An 18,021-nucleotide genomic window follows, 5' to 3' on the forward strand; every position below is an offset into this window, starting at 1 on the left:
CAGCGTCGTTGAGCTTCTCGTGTGTTATAAGAATGCGAGAGGACGGGGGCGTTGGCGAATACTTAAATACAGAAGAAAAAATGAGAATACCAAATTAATATGAAAATATTGAGAAATTTTATGATCTGATCTCAGGCAACGAGTTTGCTTTATACTGCAACAGAAGCCTGGGTTCTAAGTTCAAGACGCGGCCTAACCAAGGCAGATGTTGTCATCAACAGATACAAGCGAGAGGTGCACGTTGAGAAGACAGCTTGGAGACCCAGAGCCAAGGAATTCATTTTCATTCTATTAGACCACCAACTCGCCATCCTGCTGGTAGAGCCCTCTTCCCGCACACTTGCATGATTATGATTCTTGACCGGTTACAGTGGTGGGTAAGTTGTGAACTCCTTGGTGAGTCTGGTGCAGACCTGCTTACCGCAAGTTGCGACATACCATTATGGCTAATTCCAAAGTTCGGCTCAAATACCTACGAGAACACCGAAGCATAGGGGCGTGCTTGGATTTCGGTTGTCCGTCAACCTTGCTCAGGAGTGACGTTGTGCTCTCCATCCGCTTCGCCCAACAGCACAATAAGCTGGCAGTGCAAAACCACATGATACCGCAGATAAAGAGAAAATTGACAAATCATATTCCTTCAGTAAGAAAATAGCTCTAGTTTCATATGCTACTGGATCTGACTTGTAGCTCATAGACGGCCCCCTCAATTCTCACCTTTCCTTCTTCAAGGAAGCACTCAAGGGTAGGGAGGTATCTATTTACGAGGAAGAGGCCATTCCCATTCTCGTCTTGCAGAGGTCATTAGTTGCCTAAGATAAGGTGTGGGTCACATATTCTTCTTACTTAAATATAACCTAGGGCGGTCATTGCCTATGATTATAAAACATTAATGTGGTTGCGAATCCCCTTGAGGGATGTCACTAGTGACTTACACCGGAACATGAACTTGCTCATGGCGGATGGCCGTGACGTCACCATCGAGATATGGAATTTTGCACTTCTTCTACATCCTAGAAGAAATATAAATTAAACATAAGAGCCTCTAATATCATATAAATGTTATTTGGTATTTATCTTATCATTCTTAGTGTGATCAAATGTCGTTGCTTCTGAAAAGCCGCTTGCAGGGATGGCTCCAGATGCCGAGGCACGCTCGGCCAGCCACCCCCGGATTCCCCACGTTGCGCCTGGACTTGTCAAACCAACATTACATCCCTCGATCATCATCAACAAACAACCGTTCTTACTTTCACTCTCTTATAGCTGCAAATACTGAAATCACTTACCATGAAGATCCAAGGCCGCACATTCATCGTCTCTGGAGGGTAAGTACTCACATCAATCCCTTCACATGTCGCTGACCCGCTTGTAGAGCATCCGGCCTCGGCCAGGCTTGTGTGGAGGAAATCTGCAAGAATGGCGGCAATGCGGCCATTTTCGACATGAACGAGGAGAGCGGAGAGGAATTGGAGAAGAAGCTCTCCTCATCGGCAAAGTTCTTTGTGTGTAACGTGCTCGAAACAGAGAGCATCGCAAGCGCCGTGCAAGGCGCCGTCAAGTGGGCCAAGGAGATGGGGAAGCCTCTGGGGGGCGTGATTCCTGCAGCTGGTGTTTCAACTCCTGCCACGGTAAAGATCTTCTTTTCTCAGGAACTGCGAACGTGGCTGATTAGACTGATCGTCGGTTAGATTCTCGACCGCAAGGGCAATGCGTTTAGCCTCGACGACTTCGACTTTGTGCTCGACGTGAACCTTCGAGGAACAATCGACCTGGTGCGCCAGACTCTGGAGCATATCGCAAAGGTGGAGCCTGAAGGATCCGACGAAGAGCGTGGCGTCGTCATCATGGTCGCATCCTCGGCGGCGTTTGACGGCCAGAAGGGCCAAGTTTCTTACTCTGCGAGCAAGGGCGCCGTAACGGCCATGACGCTGCCAATGGCTCGAGACCTGGCCCGCTACGGAGTCCGGGTCGTCACCATCGCGCCGAGTCTTTTCGAGAGCCGCATGACCAGCGTGATGCCCGAGAAGGTGAGGAAGAGTTTGGAGGGTGCAATGGAGTTTCCTAGGAGGGCGGGTCAACCGGCCGAGTTTGCGCAGCTGGCCCGGCAGGCCATTGAGAACGTCATGTTGAATGGCGTCGTGATACGGTTGGATGGTGCCATGAGGATGCCGAGCAAGATGTGAAAGTGTGTGTCTCTGTCTCTTGGATAAAAAGACGAAACCATTGAGTCTCTTACAATTGTTGGTTAGAAGTTTATGAGTGAGGGGAATATTGTATCAAACAGTTCCAACTTGAGTCTACTGTGTGGTGAGTCTATCATGCCGAAATACTATCCGGCCTCAAGTCGGCTATCCACCTCGGCTAGTGACTCGACGAATTGTCCCCTCATGAGATTGGTAATCAACCTGAAGACCTCGATACAAAAGAATGAGATGTTTGTTGAATTTTGTGCAAACCGAAGCCTCCATCTTTGTTCCCAAGATAGTATCCCGTCGTTGAGTGACTCTCTACACAGTGCTTGCCGACTAACCACTGTGCCTGGATAACTCTTTATCCCAGACACCTCCTGCATCGGAGCAACCCCATCATCATCACCAACAAGATATTTCACTCACTCACAATGGCTCCGATTAAAGTGGCCATCCTGGACGACTACCAAGGTCTTGCAGACCCCTACTTTGAAAAGTTGGACTCGGCAAAGTACGACGTCGTCTCCATCAAGGACACGCTGCTGCCCTACAACCACCCGGACAATCCGCAGTCGGGCAAGGATGCGCTGGTTGAGAGGCTCCAGCCATTCGACGTGATCTGTATGCGGCCGTCCTCATCTTCCGTGCGCGCGTCCAAGAACAGGTGGCTGAACAAGATACTGTAGGCTGCATGCGAGAGCGCACGCCCTTCCCCGCCGAGCTGATCGCCCGCCTGCCAGCACTCAAGCTCCTGCTCTCAACGGGCCTGCGCAACCGATCCCTGGACCTGGCGGCGTTCAAAGAACGTGGGATCCCAGTTGCTGGCACGGTGGATAAACTCCGAGCAGACACCAAGACGGTTGGGACCGACAGCACCACGCAGCACTGCGTCACCCTGATCCTTGCCCTCGCTCGAGGTATCGCCCGGGATGACGCTGCCGTCAAGGACGGAGCCTGGCAGACGGGTTTCGCAACTGGGCTCTCGGGAAAGACGTTGGGCGTCGTCGGACTCGGCCGATTGGGGGCCAACGTCGCGAGGATCATGACCGTCGCGTTCGGCATGAAGGTTATTGCGTGGAGCACCAACCTCACCCAGGACGCGGCAGATGAGAAGGCCAGGGAGGCCGGACTTGCCGTGGAAGACCGGGACGGCGTCAAGACCTTCAAGGCAGTCAGTCGGGACGAGCTGTTTAGCAGGGCAGACGTTATCTCACTTCATGTCGTGCTCTCTGACAGGTCACGGGGCATGATAACCTCGCAGGACTTGGCCAAGATGAAGAGATCGTCATTTTTCGTCAACACATCGCGGGGCCCCCTCGTCGTGGAACGAGATCTCCTCGACCACCTCAAGGCAGGGAGAATCCGAGGCGCCGCGCTCGACGTCTTCGACCCCGAGCCTCTCCCGGCCGATAGCGAGTGGCGGAGCAAGACCTGGGGCCGTGACGGATCGAGCCAGGTGCTTCTGACACCTCACATGGGATACGTAGAGGAGGGGACGTTGGGGTCTTGGTATGAGCAGCAAGTTGAGAACATTGAGCGGTGGGCCGCCAAAGAGTCCTTGCAGAACGAGTTGGCATAAGTTGTCGGACAGCAGAAGGGAAAGGCTAGGATCCGGGGTTCTTCTTCTCGAAGAAAAAGAAAGCGTATGCACAGAAGGGCCAGGTTTCATCCGAACGATTTAAGGTAGGGAGGCAGAAGAAACCTGAACCAACAGCAAAGAAACTGGGCAGAGCCGCGTCTAATCCATGACCTAGAAGCCTGTCGTGATAGGCTCCATAGTCGAAACAAGAATCCCTCGATGCCACGCTCCCGCATTGTAGATCTCCACACCCGAGATGCAGGCTGAGGACGGGCCTACCCGCTCTGTGCCCTTTGACCTCAGACCGGCCCAAGCTTTGTTCCTTTGCCCGGTTTTTGTGAGAGCTTTGTGGCCCGATATCCTCAGAGTGAATCCTTGGCCCCGATGCCGGCAGATGGCCCATCACGCTGTATATATCCCCATGACTGTCGATCATATCCCCCAAAGGAATTTCCTCAACTTCTATCAACTCGACACATCCTCGACAGAAGGGGGGGACCCCCCTCACTCATCAGGCTGGAATGCGTATCTTCTCCTTTCGACTACTCGCAGAACGCTGTGCCCTCTCAACATGTTGATGCTGCATGCCGTCCACGCAAGCAAAGCCGCGTTTCAGGCGCCGACCTAGATTCCTCGTTGGCCACAACCACGCCAGCCCCCGTATGCGAGATTTGCTTGGGACGATACGCCCAGGCTGAGTGGAAGAAAATGGCTTTCTATCTCAAAGCCTTGTTTTTCGTTGTCGAATAGAAAAAAATGGTCTCTGCTGACATGGTCACCTGTGAGGCCAGCGAATTGGATGGACCCAGAAGCGCCATGTTCCAGGACAGCTGCGGTCCAACCCTCAATCTATGCCCGTTTCTGCGCCATCTTGATTACAACTATCACTTGATTCCCCGCAGTAAGATACAAAACGGTCTCGCCTCAATAATCGGGCGTGCCGGTGACTGACTGCATATGCCAGCATAGAGACTATTGTTGATGAGGAGAGAACTATTGAGGCCAGGTCATCATCACCCTTCACTTCAGCCCGCCTCGGGGTCCGGAGTAGAATCCCATCTGAGTTGACAGCACTGAGACATACCGAATTCGACATTTCGGGTATGTGACACCAGACAAAGCCACAAAATTTACTTTTTTATTCTTTTATGCCATGTCGTTGATATCCACGAGGAGACGAAAGGCAATCTGTACCGCGGCACAACTTTACTGTGCCGTGTGCACGCGTGTAAGTCGGGCACGTCAATTGACAAGACAAGCCCCAGCAATGACGAAGACATAAAAAAAATCCCTTCAATAGAGACAGCGCAACAAAAACCAGGCTCGCTTACGCAAATATCACGGATATGTTGGTGATGCTATCCTTGTAGTCGCAGATGTTCACCGGGGACCAGGTCGCTTCTCCTCCCTTTTTTTACTGCACGACACCGAATCTTTTCTCCCCGCTCCCGCGCTCGCGAAGATGGAGGATCCCTGCTTCACTCACGCGAGAGTCCTCGGGATAGCTCAAGAGAAATCGTGACTTACAGGGGAAAGGGTTAGACGCTCTGCTACGTATGTGCCGGATCTGCGTTTTGGAGGGCGCTTGTTCGCAACAACAGCCCGTATCCCCGCCCTCGTCCCTTTTTTCCCCATCACCAAAGACAGACACACCACACCATCACACCCCCTCCCCTCCCCTTCCCTCCACTCCCAATGGTAGTCCCCTCATCAACGATCTTGCACAAAGACAAGGGTCAAGGGGTGGTATCACGGCGTTTGGCGCAACTCAAACCTACCAGACACGCGCGCGCACACATCCCAACCCCGACGCAAAGACGTTGTCTTTTTGATGGACAGATTGTGAAAAGAAACTTGGATCTTTGTGTCGAGTCCACATTGTTACCGGACATGGATCCCATTTTCGGAAGCGGGCTTTTCTAGGGTTTCCTTCGGGTTCCCTCTTTGTGTTCTCTTCCCTCCGGGTATTCCGTTTTGTAAGTGCAGTAACCATGGGAGCTGAGATAACACGAGCTCGTCGACAATGACGCAGTATCTGCCCGAATCCGCGAGTCAAACAGCTTAAAAGCCCTTGTCGTCATCAGCTGACTTGGTGGGAAAGGTCCCGCAACTCTCCATGACACCTATCTGCGTAAACACTCAATGATGAGCAAACCAGCTAACAGAAGCAAACTGCCACAGGAGACGAGATGATGGTGGGCAGTAGGGTAGCTCTGGGAGTGGTGCATCCGGGTCCCCCGTTGACACTCTTGGACTGAGACAAGACTAGCTTCCGGCAATAGCACGAATGGGCGGCAGGTAAGCCATTCATCTCATGCAAGCCCGGTTCGCCCATTTGATATGTGCCATCACTTTTCTCATGCACATGCGGGGACCGTCGATCGTTCGAACCGAGTAAAAAAAACCTTCCGTTGTGCTAACGCGCACACCCCCCGGCTCCGAGACATTCCAACCGTCGGGGTCCGCAGGGGGTTGAACGAGAGCAACTTGCATGCATTCTTTTCCCAGAGACCATGGCGTGGTCTCGATTCATCAAGCTCATATGCAGAGACTGGGGGCGACAACAGGTCCCTCTCTCTCTCCACACATTGCCTGTCTCTCTCTTTCAAAAAGCAATCCATCCATGTCACAGGCTGGCGCTTTGCCACATGGGGGACCACAGTCTTGGATGAATATGCTTCGTCACGGGCTGAAGAGCCAAGAGGGCATAGTGTCCCTCTCCCGAGGGCGTGTCGGAGAACGCCTCTTTTAGCAGCAAGAAGAAAAAAGTCAATCAGGGTCCCGTATTCCCAAACAGTGTCGAGAGGCATCCCCGAGCTGAGTATGGGCCTCGCTTAACCGGCCTTGGATAAAGCATCGCGGGGTCTTCTCGGAGCACCTTCAGCTCAGTCGGGCACGCAGACTCCGGCAGAGCACAGCAATGGAGTCTCTTGAGAACACCCAGGAACCTCCTTGTCAGATGCGGTCCTGCAAGAAAGACAGAGAGAGGGAAGGATTGGACTTGCAGCTCAGTCGTGACACCACTGTGGGAGGGAGTCAGGCTCGGGACCCATCGTGGCCGTGGCCGTGTCACTGCCCACCCCTTGACGGTGTATCAGGGACTAAGGGCCTCTTGGCTGACAGGTAGGTCCAAGGTTGTCCTGATGGAGGAATGATGGGCCACATGAGCTGAGATTGTGTGGCTACCCTTTTCTTTTCCTCGAGATATATAATAACCTCCGAGGGCGCCATCATGACCACCTCCCTCGACATGCTCATCAAGCAGCACTTCCTCACCCATCAATTTACCCCCAATAGCCTCTGCACAGCTCAACAACCCCCCCTTCATCAGCCGCAATGGCCCGACTTGCATCTTTCCAGTCCAACTACTCCACGGAGCATGATGGCCCAGTTCAACCAGGCGAGCAGGGCCACCTTATCCCTTCCACCACCAGAAACTCGGTCGTCATCGTCCTAGGAGAGTTTTGCGGAACATTCATGTTTCTTCTCCTCTCCTTCATTGGAGCACAGACTGCCCTCGTCACCAACAACCCTTCAGACCTCAAGGCACCTCTGGAGCCCTTCAGTCTCATGTACATTGCCGCATCCTTTGGAACGGCACTCGCCATCAACGTCTGGATCTTTTACCGTGTCAGCGGTGGAATGTTTAACCCTGCTGTAAGTCAGGCCAGACAAGAAGCAATTGTGCGGATCCGAGGACTTACATGCTAAACTTTGACTTTTTAAGGTGACTGTCGGTTTGCTGCTCGTCGGTGCTGTTAAGCCACTCAATGGCCTCCTGATCATCCCCACACAGCTCGTCGCCGCTATTGCAGCTGCGGCCGTTACGAATGGCCTGACCCCAGGCCCGCTTCTCGTTGCCAACGCACTCTCAAATGGCACCAGCAAGGCCCAGGGTGTCTTTATGGAGATGTTCCTCACTGCTCAGCTGGTGCTGACTGTGTACTTCCTCGCTGTTGAGAAGCACCGTAGCACCTACCTGGCCCCAATTGGTATTGGTATCTCCGTCTTCATCTCACATATCTGCGCCACCAACTGGACCGGCACCTCGATCAACCCTGCCCGTTCGTTTGGTCCTGCCGTCGTCACCGAGTTTGTCGGCTACCACTGGATCTACTGGGTCGGACCCTTCATGGGTTCTCTCCTGGCCTTTGGATGCTACAAGACCTTCAAGTGGCTCGAGTACCAGACTGCCAACCCAGGCCAGGACGACGATGACATCGAGAAGGGTCGTCACCACCGTCTCGGCTTCCACGGCCACGCCCATGAGAAGGCCGCCATGCCCCAGTCCCAGGTCGACACCATCCAGCCCAAGGAAGCGAGCCCTCCCCAAAGGAACGACAGCATGATTGACGGCCAGATGAGCCCCGTCGCTCCCTAGGTGACTGATAGCTGCTTGGATCACATGCTCAGCATCTCATGCAACCGTGCAAGAGATGGCGAGGATGCACAACAGAGAGATTATGGAACCCGCGTAACGGTTAAACTGGTACAACTCAAAGGCTGGATCAATTTGTTGAACCAATGACCGCCAAACTGCATTTGCACTTGCATTCGTCAGTGTCTGTGACACGACAACAACAACATCTCGGGGAATCGGGGAAGACCAGAGTGGAGGAAAATATTGGATAGCATCGGAGGTTCCGGAGCACACGAGGAAGGGTATGGGTCTACGATTGAAATGAAATCAATTAATTATTCGGTCAAAAGGAGAGAAGGAGGATACAGGAATTATTTCTTTTCTTTGCGAAAAAAAAAATTTAAAGCATTTGCTTTTGCGACGAAAATGCCAATGATACCTTAGTTTCCGTGATTGTCCTTGTCGTCCGGGGAGCTCATCAAAGCCGCCGAAGCCTCTTTCTCGCGTACCTGGATGCTACGCCGCACCATGGCAGCGAAGCCGGTCCACCAGACCCAGATTACCAAGCTCGCGTAGGACAAAAGGAAATAAACAAGACAGATACGGGCGAGTGCTGCGTCTGTCAAGGGAGGGTGTTGACGCAGGAAGCTGATGATGTCTCGGATGGGGCCTCCCTGGACAACTACGTCCAGGTAGACTGCACGAGAGACGACGATGGTGACAGTCAGCCAGATCAGGTGGAGGATCTCTAGTGCCAGGGTCGATTCGTCGAAGAGGGTGTCGAACCATTGCATGTGTGAAGATAGATAGGGCGTGTAAGAAGCCATCTTGAGAATGAGAACGGCTTCTAAAGTGAGGCCGGGCAAAATGATGATCAAGCAAGCCAACGGTACTGCCTTGGGGTCCTTGCTAGCTGGATTAGAAAAGGCCCAATAAGCGATCGAGCCAAGCAAAACCCCAAACTGAACCGCCCACAAGCCAAAGGTGCAAGCCCGAAAGAGGCGCACTCTCGTCGTCAACGTTGTCGTCGCCATGTTGTGCGATGTAAGTTTAGTTGTCAGATGTCGTCCAAAGCGGGGAGCACTCTATCCTATTTAAAAAAGAAAGTCCGCTCCTCTTGGAAAAACCGGTTTACTGGGTAATATGATGTAAACTCGACGTTGAAAAGGTGAAACACGCGACGATCAAAGCCCAATGTTGGATCTGCCTCTCCACATGGAATATCCCTGCCCAACTTTGAGATTTCTGCCAAGAATAGCAGGGTCTCGTAGTTTCAGATCCTCCAACGGTCGAGATGCAAAAGTGCTATTGAAAATGCCATATATTTTATTTCTGTCTCATAGAAATGCATAGTAATGAAAATTTGAGTAAATGTACGCTCCGAGATGATCATGAGCTCGACCAATGTTCAACGATAGAGACAAAACCCACTCGAAAAATAATAGTAAAAAATAATAAGAAGAGTTATATACTGAAATGGGCCGATCAGACGGGAGCACCCGAATAGTCTCGCCTTATTCTCGTCCAACGGTCGCCTTTGTTTCGAGTTTGTCTTTGAAACATGATACCTCGATCGAGGCAGCATGGATCTATAAGCCAAGATCGCGAGGGCCAGAAATAGCAATTGTCGCCCGAGGGCAAGAGGAGAACAATCCACAAGCACTGCAGCTTTCACATTGGCTTTCTAATCAAACAGTACCAGGTCAATTGTTGCAGTAGACCTTGCACCGATCAATCACGTTCAAGAAACAGCTAGAAACGAAGGCCATCTTGACAGCTGGAGCAACGTCCCGCGACAGGACAAGTCAGATGTCAAGATCAAAACCGAAAAGTCGGTCAAGGGGGTGTTACCAATCGCCCGGTAAATCAAAGGTGCCAGATCAATTCAGTGGCAGCGTCCTCTCAGCTGCTGGTCATGACACAGCAGGTATCAGTCATGAGACAGGGCTGGTCGTCCCAGGGCTCTACAGGTGGAACAGGACACCTGAGCTTCGACGTACCATGATTGCATTCACCACCAGTCAAAAGAGCGCGATTCGTCAGGGAATGGGGTTTTTCCTTGTAGAAGAGCGGTGTCTGAGAGACTTTGTATCGTTTCATGAGCGTCAAGTGACCGTTTCCCCCATATGTTGCCTGACGAACGTGGTATGATGGTGTAGAGAAACGGTATGACTCCGGCATATGCACGCCATAGTACCAAGCTGAAAAGTTCGCGGGGTCAGTGAGCAGGTGGAAAAAAGCAAAGACCAGTTGCTGCAAGAGTTGGACGACCAAGGCAAGGTACAGACAGCATCATGACCAGGTCAGCGCAACAGGTCTCATCTCAGGTCGAGGTCATGATCAAGATCCCAAGTGTGCTGTCCCCCCGTCATGAGGAACTCTTGGCAGGCACTGACCTGCATCGATAATTTGTACGAAAATGAATTCTTAGTAGTCGCATGCAGTTACGGCATCCACCGCGCCGGGTGATGGGGACGAGATCCTCTCTGAGCCGTGGAAAGTGGGTATGATCCGTTCGCCCGAAGATCAACTTGTTCGCACTGAAGGGAGAGGAAGATGAGATTGATCGAGCACGATTCATGAGACTAGCTTCAAGTCTTCAAAAGCCTGTGATCGTGGTAAAAACATCAAGATGGCTGCCCTCAGAAACAGAGACGAGCCACTTATCAGATGCTGTCGTTGCGCCAAGTTGCGGCTTCTGTCCAGTCCCTCGGTACGGGAATAAACTGGCAGCCAGAGGTCCGGCTTCGCTCTCGCAGACGCAGCTTGGCACATGTAAAAATGGCTGCTGTTAATATTCCTAGATCCTTGCAGTGGCGTTTGATTCGAGATCCAAGCTGCGCTTTCGGCGGACCAAGTACCGTTAGGGCAACGAAATCATGTCATGATGGTGAACAAGATGCCGTTTTGACCTCGCTTATTTCCGCGAGGAGCCGGGAAGAGAAAGAGTCTAGACCCAACGTCGTCATCAGGCCTTAATAGAGGGAAAATTGCTAGCATCATCACCGCGATCTTTGAGGATAAGTAGAGGCGCTTGAGAACCGGCAGGGAATGCCTGGCGCCGGACGGGATGCATCCTGGAACTCGGGCTGTCGCGCCTTCCACGCTGGGACACCAAGCACCAAGCCAAGAGGCACCCGGGCTGATGCACGTGACCATTAACGGCATTGAGAGTCCAGTCCCAATAACTGTTCCTGCGCCAGCTGATGACGGCAGATGATCCTTGAACCTCTTTTGATCAGTCTTGCCGGTTCCCACCTCGAGATAATCGATAATTGCGATAATCGACGCTCGCTCCCGGTCCAAGGTCAAGCAAGCCCTCTCATCTTACACCGAAGCCTGGAAAAAACACCCCACTTCGCCGAGCCCGGTCCTCGTCTTGAGCCGGCCCAACGCACTGCAGTGTCGCCTCCCAAGGTTCTTGGCTGGTCACAGGACGGGCAATTCTCGTTCAGTCGCCTTCTGCCCCATTCATCCTCGATTCTCGCTCCTACAACAGCGGGCGCTTTGCTTCTCGGGTCCGCATATGCAATAAGCTGCGACTCGATCTTACCCAAAACCTGACGGAGCCGAGCGACGCCTGGCCTGGCCGCTTTCCTCCGAGTGGGGCCCTCGATGTTTAACGCGGGGACGGGAATTACCTAAGGCTTCTCTCTCACGACTCTTGTTGCGGAATTCACTACTTCTTAGCACACTTTCGATTCCTCTCGCCAGACGCCGTGGCCCATCATGTCGTCGGTAAAGGCAACCAAGAAGAGCGCCTTCTCTTGCGAGCCCTGCCGTAGACGCAAGGTCGATATGCCCTATGCTACTTCGAACTGCCCCTGCTGACCCTCTCTCAGGTCAAGTGCGGTGGCGAGCAGCCCATCTGCAATCGCTGTGCTGCTAGGAACGATGACTGTATCTACAAACTGTGGGACTGCCCTTGGTCGCGTGCTCTCTTACCCTTCACTCACACCTTAATAGAAACCCGACTCTGTCTTACACTCAGCGTCTCGAGGAGCGTATCAAGGAGCTCGAGGATCAGTTGGCTGCCGTCAAGTCTCCTCCTTCTGTTGCTGCATCTAATCACTCTAGCCCGGGCATGTTCAATGGCCACGACTCTGGCCGCTATGGTGACGAACATATGACCAGGAGCTTCATGGGCCTCAAGATCGACGACAAGGGCGGCATTACTTATCATGGCGCTACCAGTCTTTTCAACCTTCCCAGTGATCCGCACAAGCACAAGGCCGACTCTCTCTCTTCAATTGATTCGGATGCCCATAGGAGGGAGCGCCTTGTTAATAATGCATGGCACCAACGCGCAATGGAAAACCTCTCCGACATTCCCGTATGCCTTCCCGGGTCATCTATTCGTTTCGTCGCTTACTTTTCTAGGAACCCTTTCAATATCTCTTGAATGTGCACTGGTGTTGGATCCAACCCCTATTCAACTTCATCTACAGGCCAGCCTTTACTCGTATGCTTTGACCATTCATGACCCCATGTCGTGATCTAACCCTAGACAGGTGACATGCAATCGATGGGGCCTTACTATTCGCACACACTTCTAAATGCCATATTGTCGCATTCGATTCGATGGGGGAAGAGTGATCCCTCGACCAAACGGCTGCTGGATCAGTCTTACGATGGGGGTGCTGTTTTCGCAAAGCATGCTCGAAGCATGCTGTTCGACGAGTTGAGCAGAGGCGTCTGCACAATTCCGACAGTTCAAACGCTGCTTCTCCTTAGTGCGCAAGAGTGCGGTCATGGCAACACCACTCAGGCCTGGATCTACAGCGGCATTGCTTTCCGACTCATCGACCACCTAGGCATTTGTGTTGATGGACAGAGATATCCAGGCTCGGTTCACTTGTCTGACGAGGAGGTTGAGATTCGGCACCGACTTTTCTGGAGTTGCTATTTCTGGGATAAGATCATTAGCCTCTACCTTGGTCGTTCGCCATCCATGCAACATTCACTTGTATCTCCGCCTCAAATCATCAGTGAGTTGGCTCAACTCCTGCAGACATTTCATTATACTGACAATCTCTAGTGGATGATTCCGCCGAGAACGAGCTCTGGGTTCCTTTCGACTCGCCTCACGGGGGAGACTGGAAGTACCCGCCTGCCACGGCTCATTCAACATCCTGCTTCATGAGTGCTTGTCGACTATCCGTCATATTCAACGAGATTCTCATTCACATGTATGATCCCCTCTGCCAAAACACGGAGCAGGAGATGCAAGAATGCCTGCAAAGCCAAGATCCTGCCATGAAGATGTGGTGGGATCAACTGCCACCTCATCTCAAGATTGACCCCTTGGCCTTGCCGGCTCTCGCGCCCCCGTCACACATTGTCACCATGAAGTGAGTATATCCTTTCTAAACTATCTATTAAGTACTAACTAGGCATTCTCAAGTGCCCTCTACCATACGTTCAGAATCCTCCTTTTCAGACCTATGCTCTCTTGGCAGGTGCACCCAGGGGATGACGGCCCGCATCCGATGCAGAACCATCTTATAGAATGCGTCACGTCGGCAACGGCAATCATTGCCATCTTCGACCTTTTCTGTCGAACCTTTACCATCAACCACTGCGTGCTGTCGCTGTCATACAGTGTCTACATCGCAGCGACGATCTTCCTCCTGCAGGTGCAGGCAACCCCTGAAGATCAACAAGCAGTTCGCAAACTCAACTTTTGCATCCACGCCCTGCACCAGATTAAGTTTGTGAATCCAGGTAAGTGAAACAGAGTACGCGCCGTGTTCAACTCTAATCATCTACAGTCATCTCAAGTGCCCTTGCTCTCATTACAAGAGAGGTAGCTACTCTCGGCCTGGGCCTGGGATTGAATCCACAACAACCACCACAACCGCAGCCTCAGCCTCAGCAGGCAGCAGAGATGCCGCCAATGACACCAGATGTCCCGATTTCCGAATCCATGTATCAACCCCCGTTCGAAATGCCCCCTCAACAGTCCCCCTACGAGCCGGAGCAACTCTTCCAAACTCCATGGGCCGACAACCTGAGCCCGAACTCTATGGCCGTGGACCGTGGCGTCTTTGAGGCGCTATCGACCTTTGAGCCCTTGAGCGTACGGGTGGGTGCTATTCACGAGTCGGATAATAATCCACAGACGTTTGAGTGAAGGGGTTTGCCTTGGGCCGGTTCGACCAAAGCCGTAATTGATCAGATAAGGCTTGTCAACCGCGCCCGGGAGAGAACAAGCCTCCGCTACGGGTGGTTCTTGAAATTCTACAACAAAAAATCGAGCCTTTCAGAGGGTTCAGTCCAGGAGTCAACGATACAGCTAGTTCCGGCTATCACCTCAACTCATGGCTGATCGGCCAAGGTGTGCGGACTTTAGCGTCTGGAGATTTGCTACGCCTTGAGAGCTCCGTCCACTCCCACTTGGCGATCACCTGGATGATCCGACGGCTTCAAATGGCCAAGGTAAAGCGCCGCGCCTTTCTCCCGAGGTCCCATGTGACTGTTTGCACTCGGCCGTAGGTGCGTTTCAGGCTATCACTGGAGTTGGCTATGGGTCATGAGGCCGTAGCCTCACAGGTTGAACTCATGTTGGCACATGAGGGGCCCCTAAAAGATCATGATGGCTTGTTACCATCATGATTCAAGAGAGGGATGTCCTGCAAAATCGCAGGAGACGGCAAGGTCGAGACGTATCTGACCTTTACAAGTCGAGAATGGAGATGCACATGATGATCTCTGAACGATTGGAAATACTGACATGATCTACGCAAAATAGTAAAATGAAAAAATCAAATTGACAGAGGAACAATGTGCACCGTTGTACTCGCGCATGAAGCCCCAAGATGACAATGAATTAATACCGGTTGTCATTCCTATCCTATTGTACCGCGCCGACCCTTGACTCTACCGACAAGACACCATAACGTGTACTCCGCCCAGACCAAACGCTATGCAAAGAAAGCACTTTTCCGACATAAACATGGTCATGATGATTTTGGTACATCCCACAAGTCCTCTGCATTTCCGGTAAATAGCCTCTGGATGAGATACTCGTCGTCACCGCACCAGTCGAGGACTGTCTCCATCCACGGCTTGATATCCAGCCCCTCGTACCTTGTATGAGGCCAATCGGTTGCAAAGACTACATGACTGGTACCTCCTAGGCGAATGACCTCCTTTGCGATAGGCTCAATGTCGCTGTGGTCTGGTCGCAAGCTCATGCGATAAGGAGCTGATAGCTTGACGTATGTGTGGCCATTCTTGAGAAGACGGGCTAGAGATGCGAATCCAGGCAAGTCGTATGGGTCGGCGCTATTATGACCTCTCAAAGATGGGTAACCAATATGGTCTATACAAAAACGGATGTTGAGGGAGGGGATAATGGGCTCCAGAAGAGTAATCATGTGCATGGGAACATAGACCTGAACAGCCCATCCAAACGGTCGCACAACATCGGCGTACTCGTGCAGCTGATCGGCCAGCTCCTGCGCGTCAACGGTGAGCTCGTTGGACTGCACGTTCAACCTCACAGCCCTGACGCCTAGGTCATGCCACTGGCGCAGGGTGTCGGGGGTCATGGCGGGCGGGTCGAAGGCGACGACGCCCCTCCCCCGCTCGGGGCCCAGGTCGCGCAGGGTGTCAATGAGGCAGGTGTTGTCGAGGCCGTAGATGGAGGGCTGAACGAGGACAATGTTGCGTATGCCGACTTGAGCTTCAAAGGAGAGGGCATCTTGGAGGGAGTGCGAGTTGGGACGGTACATGGCGGCGGGGGAGAGGGCGTAGTTTTCGACATCGAGGACGTGCATGTGCGAGTCCCATGCGCCGGGGGGATGCGCTCGGCAAGGGGGCGTGGGGGAGGAGACGTCATGGCGATGGCGGCGGCAGCAGTCGCATGGCCAAAGATGAGGCCCTGGACGCGGTTCGCGATGGAGTTGTTGGTGTTTAGGTCGTCGGGGCACGGCGGCGAAGTCGGAGGCGGCGGGTTCTGGCGGGGAAAGAGGGTCAAGCTCCGAGCGCGGGACGGCGAGTCCCAGGAGAGGAAGGAGGGAGGCCGATCGGAGCCTAGAAGACGTCGTCTTTTCAAGGAGCCATGATCTGTTGGTGTTGATTTGCAGGTAAAGATATTTGTGCGAGTGAAATGCCTGGGCTGTGCTGGGTTAAAGGCTGCAGCAGAGGATGCAGTAGCCCTTGCTGAGGCGGCGCATCCGAGGCTTCGACACGGCATTCTCTAGGTGCATGTGTGTAAGCCGGGATAAGCCTGCAATTGCGAAATCCAAGTCGGAGAGGAAGTCGAAAGAGTTGAAAGAAGACAGAGAGTCCACTGCTGATTTCAATTGACATTTCCTCGCCACTAATTACTCATGACAAGCGACGTATCGTGAAGCTTTGGTTTAGTGAGGTGAGAGACGGGTTCGGAAGTTGGCCGATATGCCGAGGCGTGAACTACAACTGATTAGATGGAGGGCATACTCGACACATGGTATTAGACAGAAAATATATACAGAGAATATTCAAGGTGTATATGTAACAGTGGCACTCCGGATGGTCCGTCAACTCTAGACCCTTACTCAATCACAATCTCAACCGCCTTGAACGAGACGCTATCAAGGTAGGCGTTCGTGTTGAAGCACTCAAACCCAATAGCGACACCAAAATCATCAATCTCCTCCAGTTTCTCCTCCGTGACATCGCAAATCGTCGAGATCTTTGCCCACCGACTCTCGGCAAACGTCGCCGGCAGCACACCAACATTGAGTATAGCCTCTGTGAGGCCGATGGGGCCGACGAGACACGCGGCGACTGCCCTGGTGCAGCCTTCTCCCTCATCACCGGGGGAGTCGACCTTGACGAAACCCTCGAGGGCGTAGGAACCTGCCTTGAGGAGGGACTTGTCGATACGGTGGTAGAGGTAGTTTGTGAAGGGGCTGCCGGACTTGGACTCGAAGTAGAGGCGGGCGGCCTTTTCGGTCTTGTACGAGTCGTCGGTGAGGAAGAGGTCCTGGTCAGGGTAGGGGATTGCCTGCCAGGGTTGGAGGCCGTCGTTAAACTCGGGGTTGGTGACCAGGTTGGTGGGAACGACTTCGGCTGTTGTGGAGGTTGTCTGGGCTGAGGTGGTTCCAGAGCTAGTCTCGACGGTAGTTGAAGTGGTCGCAATAGTGGTCAAGGTCGTCAAGGTCGAAGAGGACTCAGCGGCTGTAGAAGTTGTCTCGACTGAAGAAGCCGAAGTAGTTCCAGATAAAGTCTCAGCGGTAGTCGAGCTTGTCTCGGCCGAGGAAACGGTTCCAGAGGTAGTTGTAGAGTCAGTCTCGATAGTCACAGAGGTTGAAGTTGCAGCCGTCGTGCTGCTAGCCTCCGTGGCTGAAGCCGACGATATGGTGGTGGTGCCGTGTGGTATACAGACACCAGCATCAACAACCGCCAAAGAGGCCAGTGCCGCAAAGGCAACGGCCATCAACTTGTTTGAAACCATGACGAACTGAATAAACGAGAGTATTAACGAGCGTACTGCGACAAAAACTACAAGAAAACAACTCATCTCAGAACCTCCCCCTTCCTTCTATATACCCAACAGCTACACGACCATCTCAGCAAAAAACGAGTCTTGGCGAGCGGAATTGTTCCTGGATCTTTAGGTGTATCGTATTCATCCTTGCAGTAGCGCGACCAGCTGTGAAATGAATCCCAAAGCCATTGGCGGGATGGTCGATTGTCAAATCGACTCTGCAGGGGTTGCGAATGAATAGTCGCTGGCGCTATCGATTGAGGCGTCTCGGTTGGCAACGACCAACGGTGAATTTTCTCCCAAGTTGGTAACACGTCTGATATGCTTATCGAGAAAAGCCGGGGTTAAAAGGCATCACATCATGTTGCATCGTATCTTGTCAAATAAGGTCTCACACGATGAATGTAGTGTA

At 52.6% G+C, this 18,021-nt stretch overlaps 6 protein-coding genes across 6 annotated transcripts; 4 read left to right on the forward strand and 2 right to left on the reverse strand.

Moving 5' to 3' along the window:
* Positions 1–1,290: 1,290 nt before the first annotated feature.
* On the forward strand, positions 1,291–2,186 carry MRS44_001677 (uncharacterized protein; the record flags this gene model as incomplete). The annotated part of the gene is made up of 3 exons (XM_046278183.2): positions 1,291–1,328; positions 1,376–1,631; positions 1,692–2,186. The coding sequence occupies 3 exons, from the start codon at positions 1,291–1,293 to the stop codon at positions 2,184–2,186; spliced, it is 789 nt and encodes a 262-aa protein (XP_046138051.2).
* A 437-nt stretch (positions 2,187–2,623) lies between these two features.
* Positions 2,624–3,771, forward strand: MRS44_001678 (uncharacterized protein; the record flags this gene model as incomplete). The annotated part of the gene is made up of 2 exons (XM_065623788.1): positions 2,624–2,813; positions 2,879–3,771. The coding sequence occupies 2 exons, from the start codon at positions 2,624–2,626 to the stop codon at positions 3,769–3,771; spliced, it is 1,083 nt and encodes a 360-aa protein (XP_065480208.1).
* A 3,336-nt stretch (positions 3,772–7,107) lies between these two features.
* MRS44_001679 (uncharacterized protein) lies at positions 7,108–8,152 on the forward strand (the record flags this gene model as incomplete). Its single annotated transcript, XM_046284924.2, has 2 exons — positions 7,108–7,428; positions 7,499–8,152. The coding sequence occupies 2 exons, from the start codon at positions 7,108–7,110 to the stop codon at positions 8,150–8,152; spliced, it is 975 nt and encodes a 324-aa protein (XP_046138050.1).
* Positions 8,153–8,571: 419 nt separating this feature from the next.
* MRS44_001680 (uncharacterized protein) lies at positions 8,572–9,165 on the reverse strand (the record flags this gene model as incomplete). The annotated part of the gene is made up of 1 exon (XM_046284925.2): positions 8,572–9,165. The coding sequence occupies one exon, from the start codon at positions 9,163–9,165 to the stop codon at positions 8,572–8,574; it is 594 nt and encodes a 197-aa protein (XP_046138049.1).
* Positions 9,166–11,860: 2,695 nt separating this feature from the next.
* On the forward strand, positions 11,861–14,264 carry MRS44_001681 (uncharacterized protein; the record flags this gene model as incomplete). Its single annotated transcript, XM_046270516.1, has 8 exons — positions 11,861–11,923; positions 11,974–12,044; positions 12,098–12,464; positions 12,512–12,593; positions 12,643–13,119; positions 13,170–13,482; positions 13,536–13,855; positions 13,903–14,264. 8 exons carry the CDS (start codon positions 11,861–11,863, stop codon positions 14,262–14,264), a joined length of 2,055 nt encoding a protein of 684 aa, XP_046138048.1.
* Positions 14,265–15,090: 826 nt separating this feature from the next.
* Positions 15,091–17,576, reverse strand: MRS44_001682 (uncharacterized protein; the record flags this gene model as incomplete). The annotated part of the gene is made up of 2 exons (XM_046274836.2): positions 15,091–16,168; positions 16,675–17,576. The coding sequence occupies 2 exons, from the start codon at positions 17,574–17,576 to the stop codon at positions 15,091–15,093; spliced, it is 1,980 nt and encodes a 659-aa protein (XP_046138046.2).
* Positions 17,577–18,021: the final 445 nt, after the last annotated feature.

This window comes from Fusarium solani (assembly GCF_023522795.1).
Source record: "Fusarium solani strain SB1 chromosome Unknown bctg00000000, whole genome shotgun sequence".
NCBI classification, from domain to species: Eukaryota; Fungi; Ascomycota; class Sordariomycetes; order Hypocreales; family Nectriaceae; genus Fusarium; species Fusarium solani.